This window comes from Crinia signifera, chromosome 1 (genome assembly GCF_055691185.1).
Source record: "Crinia signifera chromosome 1, ASM5569118v1, whole genome shotgun sequence".
Lineage (NCBI taxonomy): Eukaryota > Metazoa > Chordata > Amphibia > Anura > Myobatrachidae > Crinia > Crinia signifera.
Window position 1 is genome coordinate 295487132 of NC_139217.1, and position 27057 is coordinate 295514188.

General features: G+C 38.9%; 1 protein-coding gene across 35 annotated transcripts in view; it reads left to right on the forward strand.

Annotated features, from left to right (window-relative positions):
* The window catches only part of PTPRD (protein tyrosine phosphatase receptor type D), a 1589668-nt gene that overhangs the window by 1473062 nt on the left and 89549 nt on the right, over positions 1 to 27057 (forward strand). For 9 of the 35 annotated variants that reach the window (XM_083185941.1, XM_083185944.1, XM_083185945.1 and 6 more), the window contains 9 exons: positions 176 to 481; positions 1180 to 1373; positions 6634 to 6660; positions 8447 to 8564; positions 12527 to 13114; positions 13488 to 13588; positions 15877 to 16136; positions 19762 to 19852; positions 25523 to 25732. In XM_083185941.1, the coding sequence (XP_083042067.1) occupies positions 176 to 481; positions 1180 to 1373; positions 6634 to 6660; positions 8447 to 8564; positions 12527 to 13114; positions 13488 to 13588; positions 15877 to 16136; positions 19762 to 19852; positions 25523 to 25732 (1895 nt within the window). The remainder of the gene's footprint in view (positions 1 to 175; positions 482 to 1179; positions 1374 to 6633; positions 6661 to 8446; positions 8565 to 12526; positions 13115 to 13487; positions 13589 to 15876; positions 16137 to 19761; positions 19853 to 25522; positions 25733 to 27057) is intronic. The other 26 variants (XM_083185943.1, XM_083185954.1, XM_083185957.1 and 23 more) reach the window with 8 other exon arrangements.

Consider the following 27057-nt stretch of genomic DNA (forward strand, 5'->3'; position numbering starts at 1 on the left):
ACATTTTGTTCCCTGAAATATTTTACGTTTTGTTTGTCATTCAGTTGCCCTATTTAGTTATTTTTGGTTTTGTTTCTATTTGTTTTTTATTTTTCCTTTCTTCCTCATTTTTTTTATTTTTGGATCATTCGTACCTTTACACTCCAATCTCCCTGTAATGCTTTACTGAAATCAGAGCCATCAGCTCATCCACAAGACATAAGATGTAACAGCCAAAGCTCTACCAGCATCTTGGTAAGTTGGCTACCACCACCGGAGGACAAACAGAATGGCGTTATCACAGCATATACCATCAAATACACTGAAATGGATGGAGAAGATCACAAGCCCAATGAAATTACAGGCATTTCCTCAGATACTAGACAGTACCTTTTGGACCAACTGGAAAAATGGACTCAATACCATATCTCTATGGTTGCTTACACTGATGTTGGACCAGGTCCTGAGAGTCCATCAATATTGGTTCGGACAGATGAAGATGGTATGTTTGCTCCTCTCGCTCCATTTAAACCTATCCCTTCTTTTCAAGGCTCTATATTGCCACTGAATAATGAAAACATTTTTTCAGCTTCTAGTTTTTTACTAATTTTCACAACTTTTTATTGAGATATTTTCTCTATGTAGAGCTGGAAACATTTAACTTTTGTATTTGTTTCCTCTATTTTCTTCTTATTTTTTTTATCTTTTTCTAATTACTATACTAATATTGGCATTTCAACTTCTTTGAAATGATCTTTTCTTTCTTCTTGCATCTTTTTTAACGTCTTTTTTTTTTGTGGAAACTGATGCTCGGTTTACTTATTTTACTGTCTTGTGTTTTGTGACCACTGTACTATCAGAGAACAAAAGAAGAAGACTCTATTACATTTTTACAATGAAACCAATCATTTTTTTTAAAGCATTTTGTTCTTGTCTTATTATTTGTATCAGCACAACCTTTCAACATAAGTGCTTTGAATTTTCAAAGCATTTCCTTGGCTTTTTTACATTTTTACATGTTTTTCTCTTTCTCAGATACCCTTTTTTTCTTCCATTTTTGCATCAGTCATGTTTTTTGATCTTTTCAGTAAATAGTAGTAAATAAATGTTTGGATTTTTTATTGTTTGAATCAAGATCTTTTTATTCAGTGGGTGGGACCAGTGGCAATAATTTTGTTTTATCAAATGATGTTGTTCCAGTTCCTAGTGGTCCTCCTCGCAAAGTCGAGGTTGAGGCTTTGAGCTCGACATCTGTTAAAGTGTTCTGGCGCTCACCTGTGTCTAACAAGCAGCATGGCCAAATACGTGGCTACCAGGTGCATTATGTGAAGTTGGAAAATGGAGAACCCAAAGGCCCACCCATGCTGAAGGACGTGATGCTGTCTGATGCACAGGTAAGAAGCAGTTATTTAATTAATTTACCGGTAATGTAACTTTATTGATCCAATTTTAAATCTAGCCATGTAATGTACACTATGAATCCAAGTATTTAAATTCACAGTGGCAGCAGATTAGGCAGTTTAAGTCCATTGGTGTTACATAAAGTTTTGTACAAAACAAATATTGTAATAAAAACAAAATACAAAAATAAAATATGTATTGCTTCTTCAAGCCACCTAGTGGCAGATTGTATGTACCAATTACTTAAACATTGTTGCAGACCATCTTCATGGCAACTGTGGCCGTGATTCTAATGCTGGCCACACATCAGACCAACTTTCCTCCAACCATCCAAATAGTTGGTTGGATGGAATAAAATCCTGGTACTGGATAGGAGCAAATGTAATTTGTAATTAAGTAATTTGTTTCCCAAATCGGAAAATGGACAACAACTGTCACTCAGACAATATTACTGTAGTTTAACCTATTTGATTTAAAAATTTCACTGAATGTTTTTGTCCATTCTTCTGAGTTTGTTAGAAAATTTCTGATTTTCAGTCCAACCAAGCAACTAGTTGGATGGTTGGAGGAAAGTTGGTCTGAGGTGTGGCCAGCACCAGTCCTGAGTGAAGTAAGAAAGAGCAAGTAACTTTGCGCCTTGGTAAAACAATGCTGTACTGAAAGTGGGGCTGATATAAAATATGGTGTGATGTGTACAAAATTAAATTGCAGTGTAAGAATAAAACTATCCAACATTTATGTATGCAAAAGCAGACAGTATTTACCCTTCATGTAAAAAAATTTACATGTCTGTACTCCTAGCATTGCAACATGGTTTGTACAGGTGCACTGTTAACTGTTTATTACTTTATACCCAACGGAGAATCAAGCCATGTATTTCCCGATGGCAATGGCCTGTTTCAGCAGCATAATGGGGGCTGCGCCTCAAATAAATATGGTTACTACTACAGGCTACATAAACTAAATACTAGAAGAATCACTGTGTTTTTCATAGTTGTTTCATACATTTCCATGTAAGTGGTTCACAAGAGCAAGGCCTAATGTCACTCAATCCATGTACAGTCAACGTTAGGAGTTTCCCAGTGACGCACTTGCGCAATGTGTTTCCTCATATTTTTCAGGGGAGTCACAAAGCTCCTAGACTGGCATCATGTCTAATTATGCAGTACATTTAAGTGTGTATTTTTTCCTATTCCTTAATTCTTTGTATCTAATTATTTAATGCTTAATTGTTCTTTACCAGTGTGAGTTCTTTATATCATAGATTTCAGCTTAGACTTTACCTTCAGTTCCTCATTATTCCTGCTGTACTGGTGTGCAAACATGTCATTATGTAGGCATGTTATTTATGCTGACACAACAATACCAGTTTGTGCAGCTTCATGCAGTTGTTTTTTTATGCCACTGGCTTGATTAGATATTTCTTATATTTTGAATTTGGAAACAACTTTGCTCAAAGCTTGAAACGGTATCATTGTCTATTAGACTTTCACAGCATTGTGTGAGTTTTTTGTACACATATGCAATATTGATATGACAGACGCTTGCCTAATATAGTACACTTGTGGTATGTGGCAGTATCTGAGATACACCTCTAATGTGTGAAGACACCAACATCGGACACACATCAGTTGATAATAGACCTTCTGAGTAATCCTATGGTCCTGCAGTATGGCTCAGGAAGGATGGCGCCAGGGCCCTTGTAACTGCTTATGGGAATGCAGTTGCTTAGACAAAACCCTGAAACAGTTGCAACATGCAGGCTTTTGAGTCACTACTTCACTATTTCCCCCCACAAATGGCCCCTACCTGCTACTTTGTGAAGAAATAGGTACTGAGACCATTGTGGCAAATACACAGTCTTAAAAACTTCACCACACCTTACAGCATCAACATTGTGTCCATTCTGAATTAAGTCCACTGGCAACAACCATGTGTTGAGTCCACCAACCTGTACAGCAGGCTTCCATGTTTGGCAATGCACAGGCGTATGTGATAGGGCCCCACATATTACCACAGTGAAATGCAATGATTGTTAGAAATTGTATGTGGCTAAGATTAGAAACCAATCAGAAAATGCAGTATGTGGACAATCAGTAGCATAACCCTGTCCACTGCCATGTTACTGCTGCCGCCATGTTACTGCCACCGCCATGTTACTGAACCAAAATAATAAAAGCATTTATTTTTTGAATTTTCAAAGAAACTATGGGGTAAAGATGGTAGTTATATTGAAGATGGGATGTTGCCCATAGAAACCAATTAGATTCTACTTCTTATTTATTAGCGCCTTCTTTAAGGTATTAGATAGTATCTGATCCCATCTTAATTATAATTTCCATCCAATTAAATTTACCATTATAGGTCTAGGGGTTCCATGAAAGAAAATGCCTACAATGTAGGTATCTCTGTTGCAAATAAGTTTGGGTTTCAGTGTTGAGTAGACCTAGAATAATTTGCAAATATACATCACAGAGCAATAGTTCTAGTACTTCTGCTTCTGTCTATTTTATCATTGATAAAAAGTGATACTTTTTACTTTTAAATAAGATGTCCTCACATTGTTGAGATTTTTATAGCGATCATTCAGAAAGGCATAAAAATGTAATGTTCTTGAAGAAATATAAACATTTTCTATGTAGTTAATGAACCAATGCAGACCAGCCAATAAAATATTGAAGCACATTTCTAAGCAATTATTTAGATATTTAATTATAAAAGGGTCATGCTCCTGAGATGAAAATCAAAGAAGCAAAGAAATATATTATAAAGCTGTGTCAAACTATAAGTCATACCTTAGAAATAAATTAACCTTTATATTTTATTATTTTGCAAAAATATCTCATGAAATATAGGTCTACATATTTGTATTAATTGAATATAATATTTTAATATCTGCTAGTCTCTACATAAATGTCAATGCTTGTGTAGAACATCTTGACTTCTGGTCTTAATCGGATGAAAAAGAAGGATATATATATATCTATATATAGATATATATCTTTATATAGATATATATATCTATATATAGCTATATATATATCTATATATATATATATATCTATATCTATATAGATATAGATATATATATATATATATATATATATATATATATATATATATATATATATATATATATATATATAGATATAAATATCTCCAAGGTACCAAGTAGCAATCACAAAGCTCCTTGGTGACAACTACTGGGGTGCATGTATAAACTCAGGTCACAGCAAAGTCCTCCTAAGCATGCCATATATATCCAAATGGGTTGTTGATACAACAGAGAGCACTCACCAGACTTCTTCAACTGTTAAAAAGCCATCCTTTAATCCATATCAATTAAAATCATCAAGCATACCATGTTTCGAGTCCCAAACGACCCTTTGTGAAGACAGCTTATGGTGTCATCACTCCATTTGAGCTGCTGGAGTGAAGCAACACTGGAGCCTTTATGGCTATACCAATTATTTTTTTTCAAATTAACATTTTTTATGACGTGAATGTAGCCAGAATCAGGAAAGTGTGTATGGCGGTACAATAATGTTTTGTGATACTGTATGCGCATGTCATCTTTGTTCAGGCTAAATACTGGCTGCTTTATTTTTACCCTGCAATTTAGATTTCAGTTTCCACAAACCTCTAGGCCGACTTGTCCTAAGAAAAAGTCTGACCTAATTTCCCTGACAACTCACCAGGAGGCTCACATAAGATTTGGCTCTTAATGTGCCATTTTTTAAATTTTTTTACATCAGGCGGAAGGAGCTAGGTTACATGGGTAGGGGAGCCAAGAGCCATGCACAGGGATTTGGGAGCTGAGCTGCAGGAGAATAGAAAAACCCATACAAATTAATGGGCAGTCACTGATTGGCTGAGAGAGCTCTCAGCGGCCGCCTATTCATTTGTATAGTTTTTTTATTCGCCAGCCACCCGACTTCCGGTGTTCACCTGCCTGGCTCCCTCTGCTCTCGGTGTGTCCCTCCCATTGGATGTGATACATCGAGGGTGCTAAAAAGCATCCATGTTGTGCTGCTGATGGCTGCACATAAGATTTATTTTGATCTATGATCTCTGGCTCTGATCCGATGCGCATCGTACCGTGCATCAGATCGAATGTCATACATATGCAATTTGGGTCGATTTGTTTTCCCAGTCCGCTGGAATCGGGCCCAAATCGCATAGTATGTGGAAGCCTTAACTCTCTCTGCAGGTTTGTCATCCAAAATACTCTCCCTTATGCCTTCTTATATCTGCATCTGACCTGCATTTCACCACCTCCCAGATAACCATATCTTGGTCAGCTGTAAAGCTTCCTCTGGTAACACTACTCATTTGGTTACTTCCCCACTGCCTAAGCACACCTCTTTGTTAGAATCTACCATATTCCAAACTATAATATTCACATTGGTACACCCTCATTTCATCAACTTACCTCAGAATTATTTTTCCCACTACATCAACAACCATAATACTTACAAAGCTAATTATAATAATTACAGGTTTGAGCACACAATGACCAATTGTAGCTGGAGATGGCAGTCAAATGTTTTAAAAATAGCCAACTGCATTATTAATTGCTTTTGAAGAATCTAAAATATTGCTTTATACAATAATCCTATGCAAATGTGTTAAAAGAGTATTAAAGCTACTTTATCACAAATATTGTCACGGGGCTGTTATACCTCAGAGGTCTGTTCCAGACTGTCCACTCAATATATACATTGTTAATTCAAGGGTCAGCTACTTGGTGGAGCAGACCACTGATGATCACAGGTGTTCAGTTCACTTCTATAGAAACTACACCAAGATCATAAATATACATGTCCAAAGGGGCCCAAACCATGCACCCTCGAGTGGTTAGTCAAGCTTCTGTGCTGACTCGAAATACCCCTTCAGCATGGGCGGCCACCATTGGATTCGCCTGGTGGGCCCTTCATGCCCCAGTCCAACACTGCTCACAGCAAAGGTTGAACACTGGTGCTGTGGTACATTTTATTGGCAGTCTTATCAGGTGGACCAATGAGAAGCTTTAGAACAAATGTTGCTGTTTCTTATTGGTTCTATTGACAAAATAGTATTATTTTTTGTGGTAATGTAGTTTTAACATCTCTTTTATAATTTATATGGGGGTCAATTGTTTAACCCCCTTATTGCTAGGATGGGAACTCTTAAAGGGGTTATAAAAACCCCTAAATACACAAATGGTTCTTCATATATTTTTTATCTTTCTCTTCCAACTTTACTCTTAAACAGTGGGAATATGATGATACTGCTGAACATGTGAGTAAAGTGGACTTGCTGGTTAAAAAGTGTTTTTAGTGTGCCGTGTGTTTTATTTGCACAGATGCATGCACTAACATTCCACAATGGTTTTGTGTTTGACTATTGCCATTAGCATGAAGTGTATCATTATGAAAATAGTTCCGAAAGAAGTTCAACTGCAATCTATCATGCGTGATATTGATAGAATGGCTGCTGATTGAATGGCTGCTACTAATGTTGCTTTGGTTTTGCTGCAACTTTGATATTTAGAATGTGGATTGGCCTGGCTTTTCGAAGTCAAACTTCAGCATACAATTTGTGACAATATTGATTATGTTATTTAAAAATGCACAATCCTAAAGCTGCATTTTGTTTTATTTCGGCAACCCGTCTGTTGCATGACTCTGCTCGCTGCCGTTTTTCGCACCAAACATTTGCATCTATTAGGAATCAACAGCTGAGACCCCCAAAACTACCTATAATGCTGAGGGGTAAATTTGTTAAAGCTTCTAAAAATGAAGAGGTGATGTTGCCCATAGCAACCAATTATTCTACTCTATCATTTTCTAGGAAATGAGAAATGATAGAATTTGATTGGTTGCTATAGGCAACCAAACTGCATTTTATTTTTAGAAGTTTTAGTAAATTTTCCCCTTAATGTGATCATTGCTACAAGTCTGTTCTATTTAAAAGCAAAAACTAAGCATTTATGCGGATGATTAAAGAAACACATTCGTTGTCTAAAATGGTTATTTGTTATATCATATGATAGAAGTAGAAGTAGAAGCACATGACACTGAAATCATGACTTATCACAATAGCACAGTATAAAATATAAACTTAAATCTGAGGAACCTATGTCTTCCGAGCAATTATTGAAATACAATAGATGACCATGATTGCTGTTCAGCAAGAGCTGTCCAGCCACCAGTGGTCTAAGTTTGAAGCTAGAAGTTATTGAGGCTGATTATGAATTGGGAGCAAAGTAAAAGATGTACAGTACTGTAGGTAACTTTGCATTTAAACAAACCATGAACCCGACATTTTATGTACTAACCAGATTGCCTGCAGTTTCCCTTCAGCTGCAGAATGGAATTCCGACAGCCAGCATGAGTAAGCTTTTTCTTTCTCAGTTGGCCGAGGGCTGCAGCCATCATGACCGATGGTCACTCGGCAGCTAATCGTCAATCTGCAATATTTCCACAAGCCATTCTCAGCCTTGCACAGGACGGGATTTCACTCTGGTGGGGTGGCGGCTATATGATCGCAGGGCTCTGCAAATTAGCAGAGAACCGATCAGGTCTGAATGACCTTCATAGTCCCAGCCAATCAGCTCCCAACTGTCATGTTGCAGAAAAGTGACTGTTATGAGCTTGTTAGTTGGTTAATATCTCCATCCCCTTTAATTCTCTCCACGGCATAGTAAATAGACCCCATAGTCTCTTGCTTTGCTTTTCTCCCACCTTAGAACCAGCCCACTTGCTCACTGTTTCTTATAAATAAAAAAAATGATGAAATACATTTATGGCACAACAATCAGTTACACACTATACAGTATTTCCTAACTTTCATATACTCTATTTCAATGTACTTGAACGCTCCGCACTATAGAAAATCCTAAAGTTGTATAAGTACTAAGACATTATACAATATACACTAACACAAGTTAAGGTAGTTGCTTTGTTTTTGCTTGTGACGCAGGAATGTGCATTCTCTTAGATAGCAGTAAAGGGCTACCAATGACCACGAATGCATAAAAAGAAAGTAATGAGAGACTGTTAACTTTCAGTGTACTTTATTTCAGGAAATGATCATCACTGGACTGCAGCCTGAAACAGCATATGCAATCACTGTGACAGCTTATACCACAAAAGGAGATGGTGCTCGAAGCAAGCCTAAAGTTGTATCTACACCTGGTGCAGGTGACGTGCTTAGTACTTAATCCTTGCCACACACAGCTGTCACATATAGGCGACCTCCATCTATCATAAAGTACACACACACTTGTCACTTTGTTCTGCAGTATGTGCTTGTGTCTCATTGTACTTGAAATGAACCCAATTTGTTGAGAAAATGGCTGAGTCCCAAAGAAAGTGAACTCATGCCTTTATACTGCATTTTTTTTTTATTGCACCAGATATGAAAGAGTACTTGGTGCCAGAGAGGCTTACACATGAAATAGCTTACACAAAAAAAGAAAGGAGTGTCAGGTATGCACAGCTCCAGCTGCAGATGTTTCAGCAATGAAACAGAGTTTCTGCTAATAACTCATACACATGCCTCTCTATCCTACTCATACTGAGAGGAAGTAGTACATTAAGTGGAAAGGAAACATATACTGACATGTCTCATACTTTATTGTGCCTCGGAAATTAATTCTATTATTCCAAAAATGTACTGTATCAAACAAGTCACATTTCTATGTCTCATACATTTTCCGCATTAAGGCATACTTACTGACTTGGCTTCCCCTTTCCGGAAGGGGCAGAGCCAGATTAAGGGGGGATTGTGGGGCCCTGTGCTGACTAACCTGTGGAGGACCCTACTAAAAACATTTGACAATATGTTATGCTGGTGATGTGATAACAAAGTATAATGAGTACGTATTCTCAGCAACACAAATGAACACTGCAGTGCCTCCAGTTCCCATTATGTCACAGAGAAACTTCAATTCACACATGCCATATTGGGGACGCACCTATGTGTGGATGTGTCAGGGTGCCCTTGGGTGACCAACTCGTGCCATGTTGTTAATCTAGCACTATATATCGACATTGACCATGTCAACACTGATGAAATGTCAACATGATTAGCATGTAAGCAAATCTTCCCTGGTGGTCTAGTGGTAATATACCTAGCATAGCAGGTCCATCTCTGTCTCCAGGGTCAGACGATGATGCCATAATGACTTCTGGTGTATCAGACGGTGAGTATCACTAACTCTAGTCACTTAACCCTAAATCTCCCCTCATGTAGAGTAAACTTAAGCATCCCCTCCAAACTGTAGCCATTTACTGATGCAGCCTAACTGTAACCCTCCAATCCCTGCAGAATGTCAACATCTCACATGTTGACATGGTAAATATGTTAACATTTTAACAATATCGACATGATAAATGTTGAATTTGATAGTGTCGACATTATGAATGTGAACATTGTAAATGCTAATATTATGATTACTCAACAAGTGCTTGCTATTATTATTATTATTATTATTATTATTATTATTATTATTATTATTATTATTATGGAAGAAAATGGTTTTGAAACACAACCAATTCAATCCAAAAAGTTTAAACTAACCATACCAGTAAAACATATATAAACAAGGCAATGGAGGAGGTAGGGGCTGTTTATCTACCCCCCGTCTGAGATAATGGTATAGGCAGACTCTGTAGCTTGGATACTTGCAAAGGACACTGGCAGTTGAGCTGTGTGGGTCCTGTAGCAATTATAGATTCACAGCTACATTATAAAATATAAATACTGTAAGAAATGATACCAAGCTTGTTTCAGATGTGCAAAGGAGAGTTGTATTCCCTGTCAAGCATAGACTGTTCTACTCACATTGTATACTATGTGAGCTTAACCAAAGTAATATTAATATCATAATCTTGGGCTCAAATGTAGTCTTAAATGTAATCTTTCAAAAACATTTTTTTCTGTATTGCAAATTTTGTAACTGATTCTTTGTAATTTAATAATCAATTCTTAATTATTTATTTGAAGTAATTAACTGAATATGCATGTTTGTTTACTATATAAATTAAGATTCTTCATTTGTTAAATATAATTAAAATGTAAACCAATATGCATATATCAATATATTACATTTTTCCTGATAAATTATGTTTTAGATTTCTTTCTATCATTATCAAGAATAAAATGCTACAGCTAAAACATTATAAATACACTTTTGTTCATTTCCATATAGTGCATGAAACACATTGGCATTTGTAAAATGGATGCATTGTGTGCAGTGCACATGGACCCCTGGGCTAAGGGGGGCTCACAGTGCACACCTTCACTCTTACCTTTCTGGAATACCACGTTGGGCACTGCAGCCACTGCAAAAATCACAGCCAAAATGGCCGATGCGCCGTAGTGAAACTAGTCTCCCTAAAACTTACACAAGTGCCGTAGACTCTGGCACAATGACAGAGTCTACTGCACCGTGAGAGGCATCTGTTAAAATGCCTCTGATGAAATATGTCAATGCACGTATGTAATTTAAGCTCTACATGTCCTTCTCTAGAGGTGCAGTTCTGTGTGGCTTTTCACCATAAGTTTATATTTTAAAGAGTCTACCTATGTATACTTTATTATACAACAGACTTAGGGGGTTATTCAATCTCCCGCCACTATTCCCGACGGGGGAAATAGCGTCAGGGGCCCTATTCAATGCTGTCTTCCCCGACAGCATTGAACAGGGATTTTGCTTTACAAGTAGTCGGGCACATTCTGAGGAGAACGGCTGGGAATTGTCAAGCTCCCGGCCGCTTCTCGCGGCCACACCCCCTTCTGGGAATCGGCACGCGGGACATTGAATCCCACCCACCAAATCAGTGTAGAGCTGGCCGAGAACAGGACAGGGGCACGCTGTCTGGCAAGCCATGACCCTGCATTGAATACCCCTCTGAAAGTATCAAGGATACACACTTTGCCATTAGGTAGACCAGGTTATTTATTTTTAATAACTGGGCTTTCCTCTGATTCTTTTCTTTTGGAAATGTGCCTGTAGTTCTTATTTTCTTTAGAGGCACCACCAATCAAGGTTAAAAAAAATACTCATTGATGTGAGGGCTGCCGCTGGAATAAAAGCAATTTATGACATATATAATTTAGTGACAGCTTCTAGCAATCTCTTCACAAGAAATCAGGAGTTATTTTTCCAATTCTCTGGACTCTCCTTGCTTTGCCTATGCTCCATTGGCTTTAATAATGGTTAAAACACAAAACAAGATTTCAGAATTATTATTGTCTCTAAACACTTTATTTCTTCTTTCTTTTATTTTTTTATTACATAAGACAAAATATAACCTGCACAGGACCAATGCACTAATACAATTCAACACAGTGAAATGTTACAAAACAACACAAGAAAACAAATAATTCAAACAGTTGATATATGTAATAACTGTTTGAGCCCTTCCATAGAACACTGACAGTGAGATTTATCATACTGTCTAAAGAGGACAAGTGCAGGTGTTGCCTGTAGCAACCAAATTCTAGATACCATTTTAGTGAAAGTACTAGATAAATGATAACTGGAATCTTGTTTTCTTTTGAAGGTTTGATAAATCTCCCTCTTAGAGAGGCACCACACTCTATCTCCCAAGAAAAGATAGTTTTGTCGTCTGGAGCAGCAGGAAAAAGACAGATAAGCTTGTCTTCCATCCAATAGTAAAACCTGGCAGTATTGTTGTACATATTAGCAACAGATGTACACAGTGAGTGGGGACACAGTACCATTCACCAATAATTACCATTTGCTAGGCAGCTGCATGGATTGTTACAGTTATATGTATGCACATGCTTTAGAGGCCCATACATCATAGGAGATTCAGGGCAATTTCCTGTTCTATCGATGCCTGGGTTCGGAGATCGGCAAAATCCAACACATTTGAAATCCTATATTTACTAAATTGATATTTTGTTGAGCAGCTGTCAACAAAATAAATCATTTTCTTGATACAAATGCCCAACTGAGGTTCTGCGGTTCTTATCAAGATTTTTTGTTCAAGTGAAGCTACCCATATGCAAATATTTATAGTGGTTTCCCACTTCAGGTAGCATAAAAGGCTAAATACACCAATGCTATGATATCAAGAAGGTATTACGAACCCATTTGTAACATTCAAATTACTTTTTTTTTGTTTTGCAGTTCCAGGGAAACCTCGGCTTGTTATCAACCACACACAGATGAACACTGCTCTCATTCAGTGGTATGCACCTGTGGAAACCTTTGGCCCAGTCACGGGTTATCGTCTGAAGTACGGTCGCAAAGATATGAACATTCTCACCACTCTAGAGTTCTCCGAGAAAGAAGACCACTATACTGCCAAAGAAATTCATAAAGGAGCATCATATGTCTTTAAGTTATCAGCCAGAAACAAAGTGGGCTTTGGGGAAGAGAATATCCAAGAAATAACTATTCCGGAGGAGATACCAAATGGATTTCCTCAAAATCTTCAGTGTGAGAGCATGTCATCGACATCAGTGCAGATAACTTGGCAACCTCCCATCCTAGCAGAAAGAAATGGTGTAATAACAAAATACACCCTCCTGTACAGGGATATCAACAATCCAAACCATCCAATTGAAGTGCACATTGTTCCTGCTGACACATCTGTGACTCTTACCGCATTAAAACCTGATACCATTTATGATGTTAAAATACGTGCTTATACAATCAAGGGTCCTGGTCCATTTAGCCCAAGTGTCCAATTCAGGACACTTCCAGTAGATCAAGGTAGGATTTGTCTACTTAAGGCTTTCTTCCTTAGAGGAATATCTTTTTTGGACATCAGGGTGCCGAAGTAGTTGCTTATCCTGATGGTACTACTTATGTTATTAGGGCTGCAATTCCATAAGGTAACGTACATGAACCTTAATATGTTTTTAAGACATTAGTATTCAGTTGGCCTTTGACTCGTATCTTCCTCTTTCAGGTAAGGTAACAAATTAACTTTGCTGGAGCAACGAAAAGCAGAGTACAGTATTTCCATAATCCCATTTTTCCTTCATCTTATTTTAGCATCATAGACATAGACAATAAATGTTCCAGCAGCAGATAGGTATACTAGTAAAAGAATAGCTTAAATACATTTTTCTTAATTTTCCAGCAGTGTTCGCAAAAAATTTTCATGTAAAAGCTGTGATGAAGACTTCGGTATTGTTGTCATGGGAGATTCCAGAAAATTACAACTCTGCATTGCCCTTCAAAGTAAGTTTGCAAACCTTTCAAAACAACAATACAAAATACATTTGGCAAGAACAAATTCATGTTTCGAAGGTACACAAGCCCGTATCTGCATCTAGAGGCATCAAGAGCAGTGACTGGCCTTTTTCCAAGTGTAGGGGCGTGGGAGGGGCGTGGCCATTAGATCCTGTGTCAGTATCATAGGTGCCGATTCTGTGGGTGCTCAAGGGCCCGAGCACCCACTGAAATTGATGAGCACCCTCAGGCCTGATTCGCGCTGCTGGGCCGCCATATTAACTTGCTAATTTGCAGCTGCAGCACCCGCCCTGCTGCCTGCCAAACTGTATGCCGGGAAGAGTGTATTCCGTCCGCTCTTTAGTGACCCGCCGACTGCTGCATAAAAGATGCTGCCCAGCGCCATTAACAGAGCTGACAGAAGCATCTTCCCGGCATAATCATAGATAAACAGCTGCAGGTCCACAATTTATGTGTAAAAAGGGGAACTCTGTTGCCGTAATTTGAATATTGGAGACAACTGTGCTACGTGTTGGTATTATTTTGTAGCCACGCCCCTTCCCCTTGAAGCCACTCCCCTATATTTTTGGCTTGAGCACCCACCAGCAAAAACATAAATCGGCACCTATGGTCAGTACTGCTGCAGCCACTCTCCGTTACCATACGGCAACAACAGCAGTCGATTTTGCTCATTCTTGCTTGTAGTACACATATGTTTTTGCTGTTGCGAAGGAGTTTACAATGGTTTAGGTTTGCGGATATCATCTTCTCTTGGTGCCAGCTACACTAGCAAAGCTTAAAAATCGCAATTGCAAATGCAACTGTATACAAATGATAGTTACCCCCTAAGTAATTTGGTAAAGCCATGCTGCACAGCAGAAGGGGCTCAAATCTAACTTGCAGTGTAAAAATACAAATTAAGCATTTGTAGGTTACATGCAAAAAGCAGGGGAGAAGAAAGAAATCTGCACACAAGTATATACAGTAATGCCTCTACTTTCAGGGCAATTTTGGACCGCCTTTGTTTTAATTTTGTGGAGGGGGTGCTATCCTGGCAACCAAGATACATTATTGCCATTAGCACACCAGTAGATTTTATGTTAAAACATACAATTTTATTTTTTCATTTAAAAAGATTGGGGATAAGGTCCCCGCAGCCTTTTCATATATATATATATATATATATATATATATATATATATATATATATATATATATATATATATATATACAATAGCTTGGGGTGAAATATTTAGAAACATATAGACATTTAACGTTGTGCTCCGAAAGGTTTGAAATGGTGTCGACAGAATTGAAAATGTTGACAAGTTGGCCGTGAAATGTCTCTTTACCCCCTTTAACCCCTAAGGGGGTTATTCAATGTAGGGTCACGACTGTCGGGCTGGCCCGACAGCCGTGACCCTGTCCTATTCTCGGCTGGCTCGACAGGGATTTTGCAGGTGGGATTCAATGTCCCGTCTGCCGAGCGCCGAGAAGGGACATGGTCGTGTGAAGCGTCCGGAAATTGGCGAGTTGCGGCGTGAGCTTGTCAATACCCAGCCGTTCTCAGCAGAATGTGCCTGACTGCTTCTGCAGTCGGCACATTCTGCCGAAATCCCTGTTCAATGCTGTCGGGGAAGACAGCATTGAATAGGGCCCCGCCTCCATTTCCCCAGTTGAGAAAGGTGGCGGGAGATTGAATATACTCCTTATTTCACCCCAAGCTAGGAGGGGCTTTCCCCGACCACTATATGAAAAGGCTGCGGGGACCTAATCCCCTATCTTTTTAAATTAAATAATAAAAGTTTATGTTTTAAAATAAAATCTACTGGTGTGCATCTAGTAGTGCAACTCCTTTCTTATTTTGTGTAAATGTAAGACATGCAAAATCAGACAGTATTTACCCTGCGTACAAAATACAAAAAGGAGTAATTCACCCCTCACATTGCATCGTTGTACCAGATGCAAAGTTACTTCCCTTTTTGCATTGCTCCCAATGGGAAGTAACTTTGTTTTTTGAATTATATAACTACACTTTAAAGAATATTTTCTATACTTCTAAGTTTTACTTAGACAACGTTACATTACACTGAATATCACAGCCATCACTGCATTCATCAGAAAGCTTATATTTGTACTATGCTCTCTTTACTGATTCTCCCATGCACCATAGTCTCCCTATAGAATATGAAGCTGTATTTGTATTAATTGTCTGTAGCTGCTATATAAAGCTAGCCTAAAATAAAGGCAAAAAAGTAAATATACAATATTTTATAATTGCATTTTTCTCTTATAAGATTCTATATGATGATGGGAAAAAGTCTGCTGAAGTGGATGGCAGAGCAACACAAGCACTGATCACCAAACTGAAAGCAGAGACCTCGTACTCTTTTGTTCTCACTAATCGAGGAAATAGTGCCGGAGGTCTGCAGCATAGAGTGGCAGCCATAACAGCACCTGATGTTCTGCGAACAAAGCCTGTTTTCATTGGGAAAACCAACTCAGATGGTATGATAACTGTGGAGCTGCCCGAGGTTCTTTCAAGTGAAAAAATAAAGTAAGTCTCATTCTACATGTCTGTTTTTCATTTCCCTGTCATCAGTTACCATATGCCAAATGTATGTGACAAATAACACAAACAGAAGATAGTAAATAGCTCTAAAACACAATAGATGATGCTAAATCACACAGACAGACACATTCATATTTTGGCAAATTTAGTTCATACGACTGTTCAAGAATCCTCTTTCTGTCAACTCCTGTCATCGGCCAACAAGGGAAAAGGAGTGATTGATTGACAGTATCTAACATTATGTATACTTTGCAGGGTTTCTATTTATTTTTAATCAGAAAACTGGCATGCTCTTTCACAGGAACATTACTCAGTCCATAAAAACTCACCGCGTACCTTTCCCTTTGTGCACCAAGACAGGAACACAATTACTTACTGAATTTCCCCCCATTCTGTGCTTCCATTTACACCAGTTTTTCTGTCAAAAGAAGTGTTCCAATGAAAATGATTTTCAATGACTGTGTCTAAAGAAAAGCAGTACAATTGTGACACCATCCTAGTAAATAAAGGCACAGAGTTTGTATATATATATATATATATATATATATATATATATATATATACAGTTGTATACAAATAAAACAAAATACAGTGCGCAAGATTGATGAATATATATGAGTAAAGGAACTGTACTGTACTGTACAGTTGTGCTCATAAGTTTACATACCCTAGCAGAATCTGTGATTTTCTGGCCATTTGTCAGAGAATATGTCAAAGAATGGGCAGCTTTACCATCTGAGAAAATAAAGAGCCTCATCCACAACTACCACAAAAGACTTCAAGCTGTCATTGATATTAAAGGGGGCAATACATGGTATTAATAACTGGGCTATGTAACTTTTGATCAGGGTGATTTAGGTAGTTTCTGTTGTCATTATGATTTAAAAAGAGTAAACACAGTTGTTTGACAATAAATGGCTTCATCCAACCACTAACCATGAGCAGGGCCGGTGCTAGGCATCGGAGCGCCACGGCTCTCAATCACTTACCCGCTCCAGGGGAGTAGTGCCGTGACGTTCCAGGGGGGCTTGCCGGGTGATGCAGGTTGGTGCGCCACAACGCTCCCCTTGGATGGGGCTGCTTTTTGGGGGACCAGCTCCAAACTGCCGCCCTCCAGCGGCCGGCACCCTAGGCAAATGCCTAAGGCTGCCGAGTAGTGGCGCCGGCCCTGACCCTGAGTGAAAGAAAAGTTTGTGACTTATCATTCATATTCTGACAAATGGCCAGAAAATCTCAAATTCTGCTAGGGTCAAATGGCCAGAAAATCTCAAATTCTGCTAGGGTATGTAAACTTATGAGCACAACTGTACATATAGTGGTGCAAAAAAGTATTTGGACAGCCACCGATTGTGCAAGTTGACCCACTTAAAAAGATGAGAGAGGTCTGTAATTTCCATCATAGGGACATTTCAACTGTGAGAGACAGAATGTGGGAGAAAAAAACAGGAAATCACATTTTACAGTATGATTTTTAATCAATTTATTTGTATATTCTTGCAGAAAATAAATATTTGGACAATCAAAAAGTTACACTCAATACTTAATATAACCTTGATTGGCAATTAAATAGGTCAAACTTTTCCTGTAGTTCTTGACCAGGTTTGCACACACTGTAGAAGGTATTTGGCCCACTGTTCCATGCAGATTTTCTCAGACTTTCAACTCCCTCCACAGATTTTTGATTGGGTTGAGGTCTGGAGAGGGCTAGGCCACTCCAAGATCTTAAAATGCTTCTTACAAAGCCACTCCTTAGTTGCTCGGGCAGTGTGTTTGGGGTCATTGTCATGCTGGAAGACCCAGCCACGTTCTACCTTCAATGCTCTTACTGAGGGAAAAAGGTTTTTGACCAAAATCTCACGATACATGGCCCCAGTCATCCTCTCATTAATAGGGATTTGACATCCTTTCCCCTTTGCAGAAAATAATCCCAAAAGCATGATGTTTCCAACCCTTTTCTGTAGTTCCAACCCACATGTTGTTCTGGGCTGATTGTTTGCCATTCTCAAAATCATTGATACCCCACAAGGTGAGATCTTGCATGGAGCCCCAGGTCGAGGGAGATTGTCAGTGATCTTGTATTTTTAATAATTGCACCAATAGTTGATCTCTTCTCACCAAGCTGATTGCTTATTGTTGAGTAGGTCATCCCAGCCTTGTGCAGCTCTACAATTTTGTCCCTGGTCTCCTTAGACAGCTCGCTGGTCTTGGCCATGGTGAGGTTGCTGTCTGACTGTTTGAGGGTGTGGATAGGTGCCATTAATGCAGGTAACAGTGGAGGATAGAAGAGCTTCTCAAAGAAGAAGTAACAGGTTTGTGAGAGTTTAAAAATCATACAATGTGATTTCCTTTTTTTTCACATTCTGTCTCTCACAGTTGAAGTGTTCTGTACCTACAGTATGATGGAAATAACAGATCTCTCATCTTTTTAAGTGGGTCAACTTGCACAATCAGTGGCTGCCTTTTGTGCAATTGTGTTATTTATGTACATTCTTTGGCACACAAATTGTGTGTGTGTGTGTGTGTGTGTGTGTGTGTATAAATATGATGGCACTCCATGTAGTATGCAGCAGCGTGGTGGGTGCACTTATCAATCCTTCATACACATTCTCCAAATGAACATTGAATAGGGTGAATCAGATTTTCAGTAAAAAAGATTTACTGTAGGGAGTGAAAACAGCCCGATTCGCCAAAAAAAAACCCAGTGAATCGGGAGCATTGAATACTGCTGAATGTGTGTACCCAGCGATATCTATAGAGATGTAACCTATGGGGGTGGCATGCATCGGCAATTCATACACACACTCGCCGATGTCGGCAGCATCAAGTGACAGTGCATGGGGGGGTTTATTGGGAGCTATTATGCACCATGTTCCTTGCTAACTATGTACATACAGGACGATGGAGAACAGCATACATCATTAACGATATAGTGTGTACACACTAGACAATTGAACCTTAGTTGTCTGTAGTGCTCAATGGATAAATCTTACTATCAGGGCCGAATTATCTATTAGGCTGACTAGGGGCCCAAAAGGTTTTTTTTTTTGTTGAAGCCCTGTTACCTGCACCCTATTGCTCCACTGGTTAAATGCACCCTGTTTTGACACGATGGGTGTAGAGGGGCGACATCATCAGCAGACTTTATATCAACCTTGTGTAAATGGTATAAGCTCTGCTTCCCAAATGTCAGCTCTAGTAGGGTAAAAGACTAGAGAGGGCCTGAAAAACCTGAAAGCCTAGGGGCCCGGCCATGGGTTAATAAGGCCCTGCTTACAATTAATGACTAACTGCTTGCGCTGTAGTATGAAATATTGTTCCTCATTCAGAAGGGTGTCATTAAAGGTGCACTGTAGCGGAAGAACCACCAAAGCTGTAATTAATTCACAGAATTAACTTATGATAATGTGTGCAGCATGCAGATTCTCTGTCTCACTATTAAATTGAAAAAAAACACAGATCATACAGTATGTGCCGCTGTATAGGAATTATTACAATATAAACAATTTTCCTGTTATTTAAATTTTTTTTCTTGAAAAAGTCTTTAATTATATATGATATTTATTTTCATTCTGAACCATATGGTCTAAAATCAACAATTTCTATTTCTCAGAGGCTATTACATTGTTATAGTCCCTTTGAAGAAAATGCGTGGAAAGTTCATGAAGCCGGATAAGAGTCCAGATGAAATGGAATTGGATGAGGTAATACAGAATAATCTGTCATTTGTTTTAATCCTGCGTTACGCAATCTCCAATGTTTTCGTTGTGTTATTTTTAAGCAGTTATTTGGGCAAATTAAAAGAGAAAATATCGAGCTTTCCACATGCAATTTATACATAACATCGGTCAGAATTGGACGTTTCATTCGTGGTTTCAGCCTTTAGGGACACAATGTTTAATTACTTAAATTAAAGCAAAAAATCCTGATCGTCTCTCTCTGTAATAAATATTGTATTCTATGCTCGGTGGAAAGAAAGATGGGAAAGTTCAAAGAGGTGAAACGATTATACGGCAATGGCTTCATCTCTATGGATATGAACTCCATTAAAGGTCGGGTTCATTATCAGCAGTTGCAAAAACTGAAACAAATGCTAAATTGCAATTTGCAATACAGTTTAACTTCTGACCCACACCTCATAGTTCTTTTACATATCGGGTAGGCCTGTGTCATGGATTTATAGGTTTTTCTAACAAAATGAAAGTGACTATGTTTATACAGTAGGTGGAATACGTCAATGTGTTTGCACTAATTGGTGTATTATAGTGTTCTGCTTGTATGTAGGCTTTCTTTCCAATTTGAGGAGAAAATGTTAATTGCTTTGGTACTGTAATTTGATATGCATAGTTTTGCATATGAGGCTTTGAGGCTTCTTTGCATATGAGCCCCCACCCCCCCCATTTGTAGTAGGCGGAGTTCTTGCGTGGCTAAAAGGGGAAGCGGCCCAACATTATACTACACTGCCCATTGCACATTTTAGCAAACTTTGTAATACCCATTACACATAACTCCACATGCCGTAATGCCAGTTACACATAAGGCTACACATGATGCCCATTACATACTATATAACAAACAGTAATGCCCATCACATACTATATAACAAACTGTAATGACCATTACACATTTGACACATAAATGTCACTTACCTACATGCTCATTGCTAGGAACTTCATGCTCGATGCCAGGGGCTTCATGCTCGATGCCAGGGGGCTTCATGCTCGCTGCCAAGGGGGACTGAAATAGCTCATTACCAAGGGGGACTGCATCCCGCTGTGGCACATATTACCATTGCTGCATATTGCTGAGCCCCCACGAGTAACACCAAGATAGGATAGATGCTGCAGCAGCACCACCTGGGACAGCGGGGAGCAGGTGGGGGAGCAAGCGAGCAGTGGAGCGGGCGAGCTGGGCGGGGGAGCCGGCGGTGCATGGCTCCGGCGCCCTGTGATCTTATAGCACCCGGAGCTTGGGCTCCACCGGCTCCGCCCCCTCCCTACGCCCCTGCTTGTAGTAACTTATATCTATATTCCACATTTATATGTTTAATACATAATTGTCTATTCTACTGGAATGACTGTGATGCTCCAAATAATTTGTGGCACTCTAGGTCACAAGGAAAGTCTTCCGAAGCTGGCTTACATATGCCACATTCCCCGCACCTGCCGCGTTGGAGGGAAAGTGGGTGGGGTGCTGAATTGTTTCATTGTAGACCCACTCCCACTTTACAAGACCAATAATTGCATAGAGGAGGCAGGCAGTGATGATACAATCACAAGTACATGTTTCTGGGCTACCTCTTTATGACAGACCAGTGCCCCAATTTGTGCCAACCTGGCTACCCCCTCTCATAGGGGGAGCCATACAGTCAGCATGTATAGTATAATGTCTGAATTAAGCAGGATTTTACTTTGCGGTCAGTTTTTACTTTGGTAAAAGTGTAGTTATTTATTTTCACTTAAATTCAATAAAGCTTTAACACAAATCTATCCATAATGTACATAATTATATATAAACTACTGTTTAACCCTTTGAGTGCCAATATCTCTGTGAGAGATGTACAAAATATCCACTAAAAATGCCAGCATCGCTCACATTTGTTATATAAATTTTTAAAAAAAATGTTGTATAAAAAAGATTATATGTCCTACAGTATATACAGTAAGGTAAACATTACAGGACATTAGAATTAATAAAAATGGGTACTTGTGTATTATCAGGGCGCCCGAGATTTTTGGCTGATTTTCGGCCAATTTTTCGCATTTTACATCCGATTTGCATGCTGTTCCATTATTGCACACCTTGCACACCCCCGATTTCCATCGTAGTGCATCGCATCGCATGCAATATAGCGGCATGCGATGCATGCCATGCGATGCATGCCATGCGATGCATGCCATGCGATGCATGCCATGCGATGCATGAGATGCGATTCGATTTTTAATTGTACAAGCACCCTGATGGGTGCTTACAATGTTAAATGCAACTCCATTGTCAACGTCACCCCCACTATCAACGCCAACCACCGTATCAGCGGTGGTACGGCCTCCAACCTTTTCATACCCCCACTATCCACGTCGGCGTGGAGTTGATATTAGATAGTGTGGCGAGCGCAGAGAGCCACCGAGCCCGAAGCGTGGCGAGCGCAGCGAGCCCTGAGAGGGGACGTGGAATACATGGAAAGTAATTCGCGTCCCCTCACGGGGCTCACTGCGCTCGCCACGCTTCGGGCTCGGTGACTCGCTGCGCTCGCCACACTAGTTATGTGTACATACTATATTGTCCAATGGCAGCCACCACAGATATCCCTAACGATATTAGTAGTGTCCTGGGTCGATTAGTCTGTACAGGGCTTTAGATTTGCTTTTTAAGACAAAATGGATGCAGTGACAATCCACTAGGAATTGTGATAGATTTGTGGAAATATTTATAGGCTTACCATACTGTACCTTTAACCCCTTGTTTTGTTGGGGCAGGACAAACCCAGGGCAGGTTTGCCCTGCCCCAGAAATACTCCCTACTGAAGGGCAGCCGCTGCAGCCACTGCCTTTTGCAGTAGCCTCTTATCCCCTGGGGCTGCTGCTGGCTTCGACTGTTGCTCCCCCCCCACCCCACCCCGGTCACTCTCCCCATCTGGCTAGTCCCAACTCCCCACCCTGTATGCCAGATCGCCGGGGCTTGCTCCCCTGCCGCTTATCCTTATCGGTGGTATGCCCGGAAATTTTCCGGAAGAGCGCTCCTGCGGAAAATTTCCTGACATACCACCGAAGTGGTTAAACCGGGACACTTTTGAATTACCTAGGTTCTATGGCTTGCTGCATTCAAGCCAGCATTCACCTGCTTTCAATCAGCTCCAGAACCTGTGTAATTCATCTTTAAAAGATATAGTATGGTAAATCTAGTTATATATACATTTTCAGAATAATGGAACAAGCAATGTAACATAATGTTGCTGCTCAAAAAGATTAATGTAACAGAAAAGGAAAAACATCACAAACAGTATATTTTAAAACTTATAACAACAAATCAGGTTTTAGCTTTCATCAGTCGTTATGTTAGCGAAAGCAAGAGTTTTAATGGTTAGTGTAGGCTACAGCACAATTGTAATAATAGCAGCACGATTTATACAATATAATGAAGAATTCAGATACTATTATTTGAAAAATATGTAGATGTATTCATTATGTAACTATTTTTGTGTAGATATATTTTGGTTATGCTGGTTATATGAAATGCATCCTCCTGAATAACATATTCAAATCTAAACAAATCAACAGCTTTAATATAGACGCACAATCATGCTAATGAAAGCACTGAACACAAATGCCTGAAAAACATTGTGAGCAAAAGGCTTAGATTTAACCTTGAAAATGTGTATACTACAATGCAAAGTTTCATAGGATTGAGAAGGGATGACATTGAACTTTCTTGAAATTACAATGTATGGGTATGTGAATCCAGTTCCCATAACAAAGGGCCATTTTAATCATCTTGTACTTTGTGGTGCGTTAATGTGTGTAATAGTTTGATAAAGAACATTTATTAATTCTGAATTTTTTGGGTCAGAATGGGTTGCTTCCCACTTTGTACCATTATAATTGAGAGTTGAGGCCTCATTGTAGAATTAATGGTGGAGGAAATAAGATATGCATTGACTGGAAAATGAAAATTATTCTCGATAAAGAACCAAAGACCTTCATATATCTCCTAGAACTGCATTCACCACATAAACCATTTGGTTAAAGGAAAAATATTGCTGCTTTTATTCTAAATATTATATAAAGGTTTTTTTTCCCTCTGTGTTGTCCTCTACAGCAATCTCAGTTATGTGCCTTCATCTTCGTCTAATGTGTATGTCATTTATTTCACTGTTTCTATCTTGGCAGTCATCTCATTGTAACTGATTTACCTAGAGACTGGCTAAGTGACCCTCAATTAACCTCTCAAACACTTTAATTTGAATGCATTATTTATATCATAGAGGGGAATTATCATAAAACGTAAAGTTAAGCATATTGTGAAAAAGATAATCTCTGCAACTGGCCTGGTGAAGTGTCCAGTGAAATCTTTCTTTTTTTGTAAATATAACTTCTCCCTACCCCAAACAATATTTACAGATAATAAGGATTTTAGTGCTCATTCTGTTTGCACACCATGCCACAACTACATGCCGTAGTGGGATAGCTGTCCGTCTAATCAGTTCTATGTGGTAAGCCGTGAAGTGTCTGCACACTAGTATTATTTATTTGGTATTGACCTGTCACATTATATGGGAGTTATAGTTTCTAGCTATCATTTATCTAGTGCATTATAGTGAATAATTGGGAGTTGTTTTTTTTTTTTTTCAAATAAGACCTAAGATAAAAAAATAAGCCCTTAGCTGGTTCTTGAATTAGAACAAATTGGTAGGCAGATTATGACTGGTTGATATTTACTTGTTAGTTTATTACTAGTTATTTATATACTGTAGCACACACATATTCTGTAGCACTTTTCAGAGAATATTTGGCCATTGACATCAGTTCCTGCCCCTGTGGCGCATCCAGTCTATATTCCCTACCACATGCACACTAGAGTACATTTATTTGGGAGACCATTTTTTATTTGCATTGTGGCAGGAAACCAGAGTACCTGGAGAAAATTAGCACAAGCTGGGGAAGAATATACAAACTCTGCACAGTTAGGGCCATGGTGGGAAAATAAACCCATGATCTCAGTGCAGTAATGTGGCAGTAATGCTAATCATTACACCATTCATACTGCCCATTTCACCATACTGTTATGGACTATTTCTCCACTTTAGATGGCTTGGTATATCTCCCCTAATCCCTCTAAATCTGTCAGAATTCAGCATCAGCTCTTCATGGAAAAAGTAGTAATATATTGACAAAAGACTTAGGGGTATTTTCAGTGCTGCTAGCGAGGGGGTTTGTGCGGTGAGGGTGGCTTGTTTTTGGCGAAGATTCCCGAAAACAAGCCATCCTCGCCATCAATCCCCCTAGGTTTGCCGCAAATGCAGCAAGCACACTGCATTTTGTTGCAAGCCTTGCCATTTTAATAGGCACACTCACCATTTCCACCTCGCCTCAGAGAACAAGCAAGGTGTAAATGGCGAGTGAAGGGGGTGGGTTGAATACTGACGGCGAGCTATCGGCACTGCTCTTTGTCATAGCTCGCCATCAGGTCATTGAATATACCCCTTATGCGATTTTTCTTTTTTTTTAAATGACAAATTTAAGAAAATCTCCATACACAGAGCACAGAGGTTGATTTCCTATTCTACAACTAAGGGCTGGAAAATAATGTAGATTTCTTATAGTAAATGTAAATGTATATGTTTATAAAATAAATATATGTTATGTTTTTTTTATCAGCTGCTAAAGAAGAGTTCACGGAAACGAAGAAGTATTCGCTTGAAGAGAGAAGTTGAGGAAAAAGCTTACATTGCAGCTCACTTTGATGTGCTTCCGACAGAGTTCACCCTCGGAGATCAGAAACAATATGGCGGCTTTGAGAACAAACAACTGCAAAATGGACAAGAATATGTTTTCTTTGTTCTGGCAGTAATAGAGCACACTGAACAGGTATGTATGAATACACTATACTGAAATGTTTATATTGGTGAAAATCAATGCATTCTGTCTACATCTTGTATAGAATATAAAGCATAGAGATAAAGGATTTATTTTCATAGTTTTTTTTTTCTTAAAGTTTTAAACCTTGTATTGAAAAAGTATCACAGAAACTAGACTGGTCTGTGGTAAGTGGTGCTCATGCTTATTCCTTCGTACAATTCTTTTCCTCTGAAGTAGTAAATAAATAATAGGGAGACATTTACTACGATGGGAATTCTATTTCACACGGGAGGTTGCTATGGGCAACCAATCAGATACTATCTATTATTAGAAGTGCTAAATAAATAAGAAGTCCATTCTGATTGCCCATAGCAACAACTCATGCGAAATAGAACTCCTGTTATATTTGTCTATTTTAATAACCAAAGTTAATTATCCTAAATTTGACCATTGGTGTATTGTAATTGTGTAGAGAGATATACACTATTAGAAAGTAGTTCAGCATGTGTGTTGGTGGTGCAGATGTTTGGTTGAATATGTGTTACTTGTTCCTCTTTTGAAACCGTTCTCTACACTAACCTTTGAAATGGTTCATAAAGTACCTAAGTGACAAACTCATAATGAAGTGTACCATTATTAACATCATCAACATGTGCATAACTTATTAATCAGGGGCAATGAGTCTGTACAAGGGAGTTATTACAATAAAACTGGTCTTGCATATCATTAATAGGTTATCTGTAGCAAGAACGAAGAAGAAATAGAATTTCATTTCTCATGTTTCTATTTTGCTATAATGCTAATGAAAAAAAAAGCAACTGAAAAGCATTCTGCTGGTGTTTCTTGTAACTAGCACTGGAACTGGTGTTGGTGTTAATTGAAGCTTACTAAGCTTCACCAATGTATTTCACTTTCACACACTGAATGAATCAATAGCCCTGATTTAGACCTTATCGCTGCTATGTTAATTCGCCCAGTGGGCGATTATCCATACACTGTTTATGCGTATAGGCTGCAATGTTCGTGCATGACACCTGATACGAAGAAATGACAGGAAGCCGGCATCTGGTCGTGGTAACCGTCAGTTTAATGGGAGTGCCAAAAAGTCCCTGGCTACTCTGAGCCTGCGATGGCCAGTGGCCAGTGGAAAAATCATTCGATGGAGAGAGACTATTGAATGCATTAGTAAAAAATACATTGTTCCCTCCAGCTCACTGAATGGTATTAGTAACCAGACTTGAACACTAGATGATAATAGAATTCAGATATATCAGTTACATATATTTGTGCAAATGTATGATTTAAGCTCCGGCGGCGTCACGGCAGCTCAAGGC